We start from the raw sequence: 14,546 nt of genomic DNA on the forward strand, positions 1-14,546 counted from the left end.
ACTAATTAAACTTTTTTGTAAAACATAAATTAACATTAAGTTAGTCTAATTTGCGATAAATCTGCTGCGAATGCGTTTGGAATCCGTTATAGAAGACCCCACACAGAAGCAGAAACTTTACTTAAATACAATTGTAAAAGATTTTCTGTGTATTGGAAGACATGCAACCGTAAAAAAGTTTTTGTAACTAGCAAATACTCCGATTGGTTATCAAAAAAGGACAGCATTTCTCTAATCTTGCAAGCAGAAGAATTAACTTAAAATCGAGGACGGCCTAGAATCAATTTTGTACAGTGTTCTCAAAGGACAAAACGACGTCGTGTTGGTGAAGGTAGAGAATTAAGTGAGTCAGCTGTAAATGATTTACTTTCCGCAAGCCTACAAGAAAAGACCTCAATTAAACCTGCTAAAACTTCTTCTGTAATCGACCTTATAACAGATGCAAATTTAACAGAGCACAGTACCTACTTATAAGAAGTTTCATCAACACAACAATAGATGCAGAGTTTTTACCGTGTTATGAAAGGAAGCTAACTTCGGCACGCCGAAGTTTATATACCCTTGCAGACAGAACTTCGATGATTAGTTATCCATACAATATAAATTATATATATTTATGTTAAAAAACAATGAAGTAATGCCTGCTTTCATTTCACTCACCTATACATATTATATTTGCAGTTTTACATTCACAGATTTGCATTTTTGCTCCACATCTAACGATCGTTTGTATGGTACCAATTTGATATAGTCGTTTGATTTTCATAAAATTTGATACAAAATGACTATATCTCAAATTTGATGCAAATCTGCTGAAAACTGAAAACGTTTTAATTTTTTATTGTATTAATTTCTCGATCGTTTCTATGGGAGGTATATGATATAGTTGTCCGATTTTCATAAAATTTAACGCAAGATTTTAAAATAATATAAAATGGCTATATCTCGAATCTGATTAAATTCTGTTGAAAACTGAAAGTGTTATAATTTTTTTTGTAAAAATCTTCCGATCATTCCCATGGCAGCTATATGATATAGTCGTCCGATCCGGCCCGTTCCGACATATATACGAGTGAGAGTATATAGAAGACTAACTACAAAGTTTTATTCAGATTGCTTCAAAACTGAGAGACTAGTTTGCGTAGAAACGGACAGACGGACATGGCTAGATCTACTCGGCTGTTGATCCTGATCAAGAGTATATATACTTTATATAGTCGGAGGTGCCTCCTTTACTGCGTCGCAAACTTCTGACTGAAATTATAACACCCTGCAAGGGTATAAAAAGAAAAGCTACACCGATAACATAACTATCACACAAAAATTCAGAAGCCAACACACACGCAAATTGTCTCGTGTTTTGACAAATACCGACTTCTTCAATAGATTATTATTAAGTTCTGATCCGTATATATCTGGGCAAAGAAAATTAAAAAGCAAAAGGTCAATTTAAGATGAATCAGTTTTCGATTTGCTTGAGTAACGATTTTTAGTTTATATTACCTAACATATTTTTTCTTTAACATACATATTTACTTATTTTTAACTACCATATTAATTCATCTGTATTTGTTAATCATCCTTTGTTCATTATTTAATTAATATAAAGTATTTCATAAATATAATCGTTGAAAAAAAGCTGATAAAATGTGTTGCGTGCATTTGTCAAATTTTATAGCTTTCACTGTTGATTCGATATTGGGGGATAGAAAGTGATTGATGGTGCTGATATTTTAAATATAATATTTTTACGCAATTATATTTCTACAAAAAAATTTCAAGTCGGTATCTCTACTAAAAGTATTTTTGGCCACCATCTCCACACGTCACCGACCACTGTACTGAGGTTGAAAAATACACATTAAAATAAAAGAAATTACACTTTAAAGCACTATTACTGATGGACATCCAAAAGATTTAATTCATCCGAATATTAAAATAAAATCTCGCCCAACTAATTAATACATCTTCACAAAGGTACAAGGTACCGCCATGGATCCCCCCAAAAATAAAGTCAACCAGGCTGACCCCGAAAACACAAGTTAAATACCTGGGCACTGTACTGGACAGCAAGCTGGCATGGAAACCCAATGTACTAGAGAGGGTGAAAAGGCCACCATTGCGCTATATGGATCCAAGAAGATGCTCAGCAGCACATGGGGTCTCTCACCCGCTCTGATGCACTGCTATACTCTGCTATACGGGGTCTTAGTGTGGTGCCAAGCCATGGAAAAGAGGACCTACAAAATGCTAATGGAAAGAACCCAGCGGCAGGCAATGCTCTGCATATCTGGGGCGCTGAGGTCAACCCCTACAAAAGCTCTAGAGACGATACTTGGAATTGATCCCCTGGACATCCACGCGCAACTGACCGCTGGAAAGGACACACAGCGCTTAGTAGCGCTAGGAAGTATGTCAACAAAAGGATACGGGCACAGTTCAATTGGTCGAACCATGAGCAGTGTATGTGACTACATGACGCCTAGAACTTGCCCGGATGTGAAAACATCAACATTTAGGGGACCTGAAGACTGGAAAACGGTTCAGGACCACGCTCGACACCTCAATATTTACACTGACGGCTCCAAGATGGAAGGAGGAGTTGGAGCGGGCATACACTGTACAGACGCCGAGATGAGGCTGTCGTATAAGCTACCAAGCCATTGCAGCATATTCCAGGCGAAAGTCTTCGCCATCAAGAAGGTGGCAGAGCTTGCGCAGGAAGTAGGCCGCCCATGTGAGGCGGTAAACCTGTTCGTAGACAGTCAGGCGGCGATTAGATCCATGCAATCGTCAGCGGTCAGTTCCAAAAATGTACTGGCAAGCAAGGACGCACTAGATAGAAGGAGTCGGACTGGCTATTGATAGAACAGAAAACGTCCCAGTCTCTCTAAGAACGCTCCAAAGCGGGCAGAAAAGCAGGTGGAGAGGAAACTCTGCGACTTGCATCTAAAATCATGTGCAAAGAGCGCAATGACAAACTCAGCCACTACGTACTGCATCTATCCCAAAAAAACTGCAGTGGGAATGCTTAAGGGTCACTGCCTGGCTGCCGCGCATGCAGTCATGCTGGGCATCACCAACAACGGCAACTGCAGGAAATGCGATGAATCTGAGGCAACCGGAACCTTGGAGAATCTCATCTGTAAGTGCCCAGCCCTAACGCAGGCAAGAGTAAAGCACTTAGGTGCCCCAGTACTGGCATCACTAGTAGATGCCTCCAAGAGGTCGCCAGGTGAACTACTTGCCTTCGCGAAAACTACCGCGATCCTAAAGGATTTCAACACCGCGTAAGATTCTCAAGGACCATGTGAAAACAACAACTGGATAAATAAGGGCCATACTGGCAAATGATTGGCCCCCTCAGCATGGCCGTCCGGTTTAACATAACCTAACCTAATTAATACATCACTTCTGCAGCCAATCAGGGTATAATTTACATATAGACATATTACACTATGCGCTCTATACGCTAGATTTGGGATACACTGATACTGACTCTATCGATGTAACTATTGCTTGGAAGAAGCTTTTTATGAAAGATAGCCTTGAGTTGGTAAACTTATCTTTAAAATAGATGAGGGCTGCTAGAGAAAATTATAGCCACAATTCGAAATCAGATTATCCGATCAATTTAACGATAGAAAAGCTCCAAACAAGATTCATTTAAAATTCAGATCCGTTCATTCAACGACGATTTAAGTTTAAGAGAGAGTTGAAAAAAATACTTTTGTCTTATAAGGGGTGCCATAAAACAGATTTCAAAGCCACCAAACAATTGAAAATTATGATTTTTTTTATAAGCAGCCACCAAAAAAGAAAACATGTTGAAACAAACTGGCTTAAAACATAAATGCCACCAAATGCATTTCAAATTTGATATGAATAAAAACATATGATCCTCCTACTTTTTAACATTTTAAAGTTTCTATAAAGGTGGGCAAGGGGGTAAGGTATTTTATGTTTTTTTTTTATTTATTTTTTTATTTTTTATATTGAATGAATTTTTTATATCTGAAGAATATTGTGCCAAAATGGCAAGGCAATTAAAACAAAATTGACGAAGTAATGACTATTTTTATACTTGCCGGATTTTCGTTTTAAACTGGAACTACTGCACCGACCCTTTTTAAATTTTAAACACTATTTCTGTACGTACGTAACGAGGTAACGCTGTCGACTTTTTCATCTTTATTAAAAATTTTGATTTTACAATGACAAATTAGACAATTTCTTCTCAAAAAATCGTGTTTTTCACTTCAAAGCTTTCGAAAAGATTCAAAAAATGGAATTAAAAAAAAACTCGACAAAGTTACCTGGGGTATTATATTATCTAATGAAGGAATTTCGGTTTTTTTTATTTCCGATGTTCCGGAACCGAGTAATGATTGGCACCACAATTTTCGATTCGAGATTTTTTTTTTAGAAACGTTCGTAAAATTGCCGTCCGGTTTAACCAAACCTAACCTACGAAGCCAAGTGACTTTGACTATGCTTTTCTTACTTATTTTACGGTTGTGTTCTTAATTTGTTTATTGTTTCTTATATACGTTTAATTTAAAAGTATTTTCGTACCTGATTGTTTAAAGGCAGCGTGAAGATCTTCATTTGATTTTGTAAAGTACTGGGCGATAGAGTCAACGGCTTGTGGTGTGCTTGTGTTATTAAAATGGGGTTTGCTTGCTGGCTAAAATTACTATAAATTTTTGGTAAATTCGCTTTTGACTTTTCCAAATTTTTTATTTTGTTATTATCACTAGCAATTATTAGTTCAACGCCGTTGGACATAATGTGAGTGGCTAGATTGTATCTCGCTTCATCCCAGATACTTTCATTAAGACGAACGCTGATGTCATCCTTGATGTACAGGAATTGCTTGCTGGAGCCTGTATTTATAAAACGTTACTGTTTACCTTATTAACTCAGTTTAAAAATCTATTTTAAAATTATATTATGCAGAATTGAAGTAAATTTTTGAGATAGTACCAAAAAAACACAGTTTTTTATATAAAATTCTTGTCCTGCCCTTGAAAGGTTTTAAATCACACAAACTTGGGTATAACTGAGTCAGCTTCTTTATTGTATATAAAAAAAAGGAATTTCAATTAAACATTTTTTTTTAATATATTTTTGTAATAGTTTATATTTATTTATTATAGTAAATATTAGTATTATATTTATGGTTATAAATATTTACAAAATACAAATTCAATTATATGTAAATGGTAAATGTATATTGAAATAACGTATTCTTTATTACTTCCAAACTTGGACATTATTACATATTACATTTACAAACCTCTTGTATATTTATTTATGTATAAAAAACTAATAAGCTAATAAACAAATTAAAACTTAAATAAGTAAAATGTAATTACAAATATTACAACCTACAAAATCATCGAATATACGTTTGAGAATGTTTGTATTTTCTTATTCGATGTTTTGTAATTTTGAAGTTATTTTTTTAAACCATAGTAAGAAATGTAGAAAAACCGTGTTGAAATAGAAAAATTTGCTGAGATGAGGAAATAGTGACAGAGCGATTCAGAAATTATTAAAATTGTAAATAGAATATAACTAAGATCTTGTGTGAATTTTGCTTTAAATTTTCTATTTTTTATCTGATTTATAGAACTACCATTATATTTGTTTTTTTCATTTAGAAATATGTAGTTGGTGTTTATGAAGGCTCCTGTAGGTATTTCCTTTCTGTATATTGACTAGTTTTATCGGACACCTTCCAAAGGGCTTGGGCAGTTTGCTGGCACTAATAATATTTATTAATATTTTTTAAAGTTATGTTCAAGCTTAAGAAATTGTTTTGCTTTTATTATTTATTAAACCAAGATTTATAATGGTTTTTTTTTCTGGTAGCATTGACTGTCGTGTCGATTGTGATAGCCAACGATCAACATCTCCCACAATGCTTTCTAATGATGTTGTTCTTCGGCTTAATTCAGTTGAATCTTCTTCGTTTGGGATTATCTCTTTGCGATCCCTTGATAATAGAGTATTTTCTGGTTGAAATTGATTCGCATTTGTTACATGACTGCTTAAATATGCTTGTCTTTTGTGCAATGAAGCCGAGTGATCATAGCCATTTACAGTCGATAAAACAGTGCTAAATTCCCCGGGTCTACGTCCGGATATATATAAAGTTACAATGCTTTGTTGGTCCGGTTCCAGTTGTTCTATAATCTCCATGTTTTGATTTTGTTTATGGCGTCTATTGTGACCTCCTCCCGACTTTCTAGACTTTTTTCGCGGACTTTTCGTCGGCTGCTCGGCTTCCGTTTTGATTAACAAATCAGAAAAATCTTCATTTATAGATCGCGTAGCATCCTCTAAGTCCTGTAAATTATTACTTAGGAATACCTGTGGCGACAAAGTCTTAGATATGGCTTGAGCTTCCTGCTGTTGTTGTTGTAAAAGTAGTTGCTGCAATAATAAATTATTTACTTGCTGAACAGACTGTTGTTGAATTTGACTCTGAATCACTGGAGCAGTATTAACAATAGTATCTACGCTATATTCCGTTGCTGTTATTACCTCCGCTGTTGTATCATAGACCGTTGTTAATATCTTTTTGCCTTGAAACGTCACTGGAAGTATAGTAGATTTTCCATCAAAAATCGTGGTTACATATGTGGAGGTGTGAGTTCGATATTCGGTAACGGGTTCAACAGAAGTCGGTACTATAGCTGGAAGGGCACTTGGATGTTGTATTATGGGATGACCTGGAAGGTTAAGGTTACCCAAAAGTAATTGGGATAATAATATATTAGCAAGAGGAGCATTTGCCGAGATTTGTGGCTGGACAGTCGTTACTAGATACTCAACCGAATACGCAGTGGATGGTAAAATGTGCGAAAATGAAGTCTTTCTGCCACGAATAGTTGTTGGTGTAAATATAATCGTACTTGTTATGGATTCATGTAGCAAAAACTTTGTATGCTCTGTAGTTCCAGCATTGTTTACACTCGTTTCTTCACGATTTAAATATAACGAAGTCAATCCATTCGGCCCTGCAAATTGTGTTACTTGATTTTGTCCAACAATTTCGGTGCTGGTTTTAGCAGTAACTATATTTTTATACTCGGTGACGTGTCCATTGATTACTGGTATCATTACTTCGGCAGGTAGAAAATGAGTAACTGTTATTGGTTGAGTTTCCTGATTAATGGCTGGTAGATCTGGGGAATAGTCATTACGATTACGACCTCGACTCCCTCCTCTTCCTCTGCTCAATGCGTTATTCGAGTTGGTATTACGGGAACGGGAAGTATTTATAGATAATCGGCCATTGTCAAAAGTTTTTTTATTATTTCCAAAGTTTCCATAATTTTTAAGTCTTCGATTATTTGAAGTTCCTGTACTTGTAGCTGTACGCCTCAAAGATGTACTTCCACTGGCAGGCTGACGACGAAAGTTGCTACGTCCTGTTGTTGTCCCTTTGGATGTGGGAACATCCGTCTCTCTCAACGTAAACTGTGGGCGCTTTGAGGTGGGTCGAGTGGGACGTATGGACTTATGATTTATAATTGCTGTTGTTGTTTCTGGCGTGTGAAATCTAGAACCAAATCTAGAACTAGTCTTCCCCCTTGGATTGAGTGTACTGTCGTCGAGGGCCTCTTCTACTTTTTGATTTGGACTTATAGCAGTAACGTTCTGGCGACGAAAACGAAAGCGACTTCTACTTAGAGGATCTACTTGACGGCGAACTCTAAGTTTAGTTGATCTCTTTTGGTTTTGAAACGTCTGTTGATTACCGTCTTCATCGTCTTCCGAAGAATCATCGTATTCGGAATCAATACCAGTTAAACCTTCATTTGTATTAGACTCCAGAGGATCAATTTCTTTTTGTGACTGGAAAAGACCTCGGGGTGGAAATAGGCTATTTTGGGGCCTTGATCTATTTTGAAGGCCAGATGGTCGTTGGAACGTGAAGGATTTTGGTTTTGGGGTTGTTGTTGATGTTGTAGGGCTTGTAGTAGGCGAAGGTTTTGATCGTAACGATAATAGTGGGTTCTTTCTTAAAGAAACTCCAGGGGAAACGCCAGAATTTTGTCTTGTTGTTGGACTGAAGCCACTGGGCTTATTTATTGGGCGTCGAAACCGGAGCAATGGATTTTGGTTGCTTCTCGTTTGCTTTTCCTCTTCGTCCTCTCCGCTTATTTCCTCCGTTAAGTTTCCTTCATCTTCGTTACTAATCTGACTAGAACTCGAGACCGCTTTTGATTGTGCGTTTATGGACAAAGTTGATCCCAAACTAGTTGGCCTTACTCGTAACTTGGGGTTATTAATTATACCAGAAGCCCGAAATCCTGGCGCTATTGATGGACGAAAAGATATGTTTGGGCGACGAGAACTTGTAGCGATAGGATTGGATCGTGAAGATGATACAAAACGGTTTCGAGAAGGTTGGAAAGAAGCCTGGCTACCAGATTGATCAATGGAATTACTTAACGATTTTGATGGACGACCGAAGAGGCGTCTTGAAGATTGAGACAAGTTGGATTCGCTTGGATTTATAGGTGCACTAGAAATAATGCCACGTCGAGAAGAGATATATCTACCTCCAGAAGATGACTTTAAAGCCGGAGTAGCAGTAATTGTTGGTGTAATGTCCGATCTGGTAATTATGGTGGCACTACTTGGGCTAAGAGTTTTCTGTTTTGGCGCATAAGAAGGACGATTTCTTGAGGCAAATGGTCTTATCACGGGTGCAAATGGACGCTGTGGCACGTCTCCTCTAGTAACCTCGTCATCTTCTATATCCGCAATATTTTCTTTATTTCCTATTAAGGACTTTGTTAATTCAACTTTTTGTGTTTCCGGTTCGATTGATGATTCTTCAACACTGGTTGCTATTACTAATTCATCAGTTTTAGCCTTTTCATAGAGAAAACTAGATGTACTCTCAATGATCTGTGCATAACGATTATCGATGATGGTTCCAATAACCTTTGATTGATATAATGTTGTTGTATTATTTTGAATACGTTTACCCTCAATAAGCCGAACCAATCCGGTTTTATACATTTTTGAGGTACTTGAACTATATATTTCATCGTCTTGTGTGCTTAAATTAGACTTTTTAGCTTCATCGACATGTAAACGGGAAGTGCTGCTCGTAACTTCAATATTAGAACCATCAAGGTTCATTGAAGAGACAACTTCAGTGGTAAAATACAAAGTGCTTACTTCATCAGCATCTATGATGTGTTTATAATCATACAAAATAACATTGGGATTTTTAGTGATAGGTATTATTTGCTGTTCGGTTGAAGTTACGGAAATGCTGGGTTCAATGTCTGATGGAGTTGAAAGGTAGGACGTTACCACATTGGTAACAGTCTCTAAGTTAGAAGCAATTATTGTAGAATTGGCTTCATAGGAAGTTGTATAATAGGTATATGTTGTATAATAAGTGGTAATATCAGTGGAGGAGCTGGAGGTATGAATTACATTACTAACAGCTTCGGTTGTTTCGTTTGTAGCTTTATAGGGATATGATATTTCAGTACCATTATTCTTGGGTTGTATAACATTATATAATGTCTCTTCCCGGCTTAATGTTGTAATCTCACCATCTTTTGCCAACTTTGTCCAATAAGTGTAAGTTGTAAAATAGGTAATAGGAAAGGAGGCATCTTCAACACTCAAATGTTTCGTCGGCTTCAAGGTTTCAGTAGCCACATTAGTCACAGTCTCCAAGCGACTAATAATATTTGTATCATCGCCCACATACATGGTGGTATAGAAGGTAAATGTGGTAAAGCTAGTTTGTAAAAGCAACGTTGCCGATGGCATTATTTCATCATGATCATTACTCTCAGAGCTAACCTGATCGTCCAGAGGTGTTTTCTGAATAACTCTGCTTAACTCTTTATGATTTTCACTTGTATGTTCTACAAGATTTACTTGACTGTTCTCATAAGTACTATTTTTTTCGATTGAACTCAAAGTATTACTATCAGTTAAAAAATTTGTAATCACTTCCGTTCTGGACGTTATTTCCGTATCATTATTGGTAAATATGGATGTATAATAAGTATATGTTGTAAGTAGAGTTTTGGTATATATATTATCATCTAAATCAATGTCAGTTATTGACTCTAAAGACATTCCAGTTTCCGAACTTAAAACGTTCACAATATCCAAAGGTATTGTATACTTGGTAGAAATTGATGAGCTGTTAATATCCTGCTCTTCAAGTGTATTTTTGATCGACACTAACTCCGTTTTTCCCACATCAAGTGTTGAGGAAATGATATTTGTTATAATCTCTGTATGGCTAGATACCGTTGTCTGTGAGCCCTCAAAAAATGTAGTCAGATATGTGTAGGTCGTGTATAAAGTTTTATAAATCAAATCAATCTCCTCATTATTGCCATCGTAATCATCATCATCCTCCGTCTCAGTCGTAACATCATAATCCTCAACATTTTTAGCTGTGGTCTCATCTAGATCATCTATTAACTCTGTGGGCATTAACTCTTCATGCATAGATTGTATTGAAGTATCTACGGATGCCATGATAGTATTATTCACGACTTCTTCTGCAGCTTGAATGCAATAGTATTTTGTGGTTTCAACAACATTAAAGGCCAAAAATGGATTGGAATCGTTACTAGCTTGGATTGATAATGATCTTGGTATTTGGGTAAGAAATACTTGAGATGTTAAATGATTGTGATCACACGATGGCTCATTCAAATCATCTTGGCTTGATTTAATAACTGATGAATCAATTATACTATTTTCCAAAACTGTAGTTATAATAGTTTCAAGCATTTCTTCTGTTTTTGTTATTTCAACACTCGCATTAGAGATTTGGTCAGTTTTAAGTTCTACGAAATTCGTGAAAGGATCATCATCAAGAAAAACAGTTGTAGCACCACCGTTTTTCTGATTAATTATTATGTGTGAACTTTTATCGCTTGGAATTAATTTTGATTCGGATTGTGTGCTTAAAATTTCAGTTGGCATCACATGGACCATTTCCTGTAATAATGATGTACTAGCCACAGGTTCTTTTAGCCAAAATGTACCTGAAACTCCGTCTTCTAAAGAAAATATACTAGCTACACTTTCTTCTGAAGATAATGTACTAGCTAAACTTTCTCCTGAAGAAAATGTTCCAGCTACACCTTCTTCTAGAGAAAATGCACCAAATTTATCTTCTTCCAAAGATACATTATTAACACTAGGTGTTGTAGAAAAGGTTATCTTCTCAGCTGAATTCGCACTGGGACTCGAGTTTAAAAATAAATCAGATTCCAGACTTAGCGTAGGCTTGCCTTTAATTGACGTTACGTGTCCAAAATTTAAGCTGCTTTGCGTGGAGCTCGGTGAAAAAACAATGACACTGTCTCCTACTATTGTAGTAAAATCGGCGAATCCATAATAGGTTACACTGGCCAAAACACGTTTTGAGCCAGGAGATTCCACATTTTTTGCAATACGGTGTTGTTGAATTTTTGATACATTTTCGTGGAAATGCCTAACATTATTATTAACAGTAAATGTTTCCAAGTGATCTGTTAATTTAGTTATTTCATCCTTCGAATTTTGTTCCGTCGATGTTGCAGTTATATTGTGGTTTGCAAGTGGCTTGTTGACTTGAACCGAACTAATTGAATCGTTAACCGAAGATAAATAGTTTGTGGTTTGGATTCCAACAAAATCCGTATTGCCCACAAACTCGTCAAGATTATCGTCTATATCCTGCCAGTCGACCACGTCGTCCATGTTGAATAGTTCGTTGTGATTCTGCAGAGACAGTGTCTCGCCCCCTTCGCCAACCCAACTGGTGACCACTGATGGTGCCAGTAAGTGTTCATTGTCATAAAAAACTCGAGAACTCTTTTTCAAATACTGCGCGTAAAGTTGGCCATTATTTAATTTGGTCCCAACCACTTTTGTGGCAAATTCCGTTGTTATTCCACTCTGTATGAATGTCCTTACTGTTGAAGTTAAAAGACCAATTTGGGGTCGTACAGTCAGGAATCGTCCATGGTGAGCACTATTATTTACCAAAAGTACAGTAGTTACATCTTATATTGGTATAGATTTTTTGCAAAATATAGGAATTAAGAGTAAACACACAGACCAAAATATTTACATAGTTTTAACAAAATGTACATAGATAAAAATATTTATGAAAGTTAAGAAAATAAGTGTTCCAGAATGTACATCCCAAAAAGATGGTGAAATCATAGAAAGAAAATAGAGAAAATGTGAATAAGAAATATATAGTTATTACCTCTATATTTTATTGCCGAAAAATATAAATAATGACTTAATTAAAGTCTGTATGTACGAAAATTCGTAGAATTCTTACCATCAGCGCCGAGCGCTGGCAGTATTGGTGTTGGGGTCACTTGATACGATTGATCTGAAAATAACATAAAACATTTAAAGAACAAAAAATAATTTTGGCGAATCGTACACTAAAGCTAACTTTATAGATTTATCTGGCAAGTAAAACAAAATATAGCACCCAATATCGAAAATAACGTTAGCGGAAAGTTCAAAATATGGGCAATTTTCCAGGAAGATTAAAAAATTATAACATAAAAATTTGTTTTTTTTTCGCGAATCTCACACAAAGATTACAAAAAGGCAATATAAAAGGCACAAGGACATATGCGATAACCAATATTCGTACAGTTTTAGTTTATAGTATCGCTTTCTAAAATGTCGCGTGCGACCGGGACTAAAAATTAATTTTTAAAATAACTGCTTAATATTTTAAAGTCAAACAAAATACATTATTCAATAAATTTATTACATAATTAATTACAAATTATTGCATTACAATTTTTCATCACGTTTCAAATATTGTAAAATTAAAATAAAGTCTTGGCACATGTTTTTTTTTTAGTTTGCAGACGTACGAATATCGCATTCGACATTAGAAAATTATTCATACATATATAATAACTTGTGTTATAATATTGAAAACTATAAGAAAAAAGATTACTGTTTTTATATTTACATATATTTACGACTATATATGGGTCCAACATATGTCAGGAAAATTAAATGAAAACTTATGAATGCGTTAAATTAAATGCATTATTTAAATTGTCCAGTATTTTAAAAACCTTGCAGAAAAGTACTAAATCGATCACAGGAAAAATGTTATGGGTATTGGAACGGAGGTAGTTAAGTGTTCAATGCATCTGCATTAAAAACTTTAAGGCACTTTTCTGAAATATGCCATTTTGAATCCTGTACCCATAGTTTTAAGTCTTGGCACACAACTTCAAGTTATTGTAACTCTAGAGTAATTCTCACGTCCGAATTAATTTTTTTTATTATATGTTTTATTTAAGAAAATAACTTCTTTTTAATAATAAATATGGGATTAGACTCAAAGTTTTATAGAGTTTGCCTTTGTCAAACTTAAAAGTTGATTTCCCATCTCTTGTGTTAAAAATTCCCATAAGTATTTACCAAATTGAGGTGGAAGACCAACGGTTCAAAAACCGGTTTTGCTTGTGTATATATAATGTGTATATGGCAAGTCTTTCTCCGTAAACCAAAAGTTCGAATATTGGTCTCACTCAATTTCTAAAAAAATTAAATTTATTTATAAGAGCGCAGTACACTTACCGTTTATTAGGGAAGCTGCACTGTGATGTCCTATAGTTAACATTAAGCTCGTTAACAGAATTAGCGTCACTTTATTACGCTGACTATTAAAATTTAATAATAGTTTCATTGTGCTGATTGGTCGATAACCAGTTATTCCTCTGGTTTCACGTGGCTCTAACATTTTTATAGTTTCTTTTCGAAATAAATAAAATAACTTTTAGTATTTATACTTTTTCATAAGTTAGGTAAAGGCGTAATCTAATCCACTATTATATCAGACAGGACTGCTTTGATAAATGATTTCAAAATTCAACTTATATTCGTTAAACTAGTTAGTTATTAACTTGGCTTTTATAAATGTATAAGTTATAGTGATTTGTTTTGGAAATGTGACTAGCAAGTATCTGTCATATATAAATAATTAAGTCTTGACACAAGCCTCTCTTACAATTTTTGGAGGAGGAACCACTCAACGACCATCCGTAGAAGCGAAAGCCAGAGAACTGATTTCCCTGAGACGAAAATACAAAAAAAACTCATCCGGTTTATTGCTTAGCTTGAAACCACAAATGTGGTTTGTCTGGTTTTGGCCAACCAAAGCTTTATACCTCCATTCCCAATCAAACAATTGATTACACTAACAGCTTTAACGACTTTAAGTTGCGTAAAAATAGCATATAACAATGTATGTATATAATAATAATGAACATGTATTAATTTATAAAAGATTCCTGTAAATGGCAAGTTCAAGAGAAAGTTAACTTTTATAGGATAGTATTCAGCAATAGACATTCCTTGTGACGAAATGACTTATAACACATTGTATATAGTTTTATTGGGTTGAAAAAAAGATGAAAAAAACGCCTTTGAGCTTATAGCAAATACTTACTATTGATCAGTTAATATTAGAAATCCATTCAGTAAATGTGAGCTCAAAG

The 14,546-nt window shown here is 35.2% G+C and overlaps 1 protein-coding gene across 2 annotated transcripts; it reads right to left on the minus strand.

Annotated features, from left to right (window-relative positions):
- Positions 1–3,911: 3,911 nt before the first annotated feature.
- On the minus strand, positions 3,912–14,250 carry LOC110185443 (uncharacterized). Of its 2 annotated transcripts, none has more exons than XM_086826558.1 (4): positions 14,057–14,247; positions 13,627–13,800; positions 12,350–12,403; positions 3,912–4,886 (listed from the first exon to the last, which is right to left on the minus strand). In XM_086826558.1, the coding sequence occupies exons 2-4, from the start codon at positions 13,787–13,789 to the stop codon at positions 4,558–4,560; spliced, it is 546 nt and encodes a 181-aa protein (XP_086682684.1). In that variant the 5' UTR covers positions 13,790–13,800; positions 14,057–14,247; the 3' UTR covers positions 3,912–4,557. The 2 variants fall into 2 exon arrangements, with proteins under 2 accessions (XP_086682684.1, XP_020809927.2); XM_020954268.2 differs by lacking the exon at positions 3,912–4,886 and adding an exon at positions 5,053–12,062 and having other exon boundaries at positions 14,057–14,250.
- Between the last annotated feature and the right edge of the window lie 296 nt (positions 14,251–14,546).

Source organism: Drosophila serrata, unplaced genomic scaffold, assembly GCF_035046125.1.
Source record: "Drosophila serrata isolate PLE 108 unplaced genomic scaffold, ASM3504612v1 contig_160, whole genome shotgun sequence".
Taxonomy (NCBI): domain Eukaryota; kingdom Metazoa; phylum Arthropoda; class Insecta; order Diptera; family Drosophilidae; genus Drosophila; species Drosophila serrata.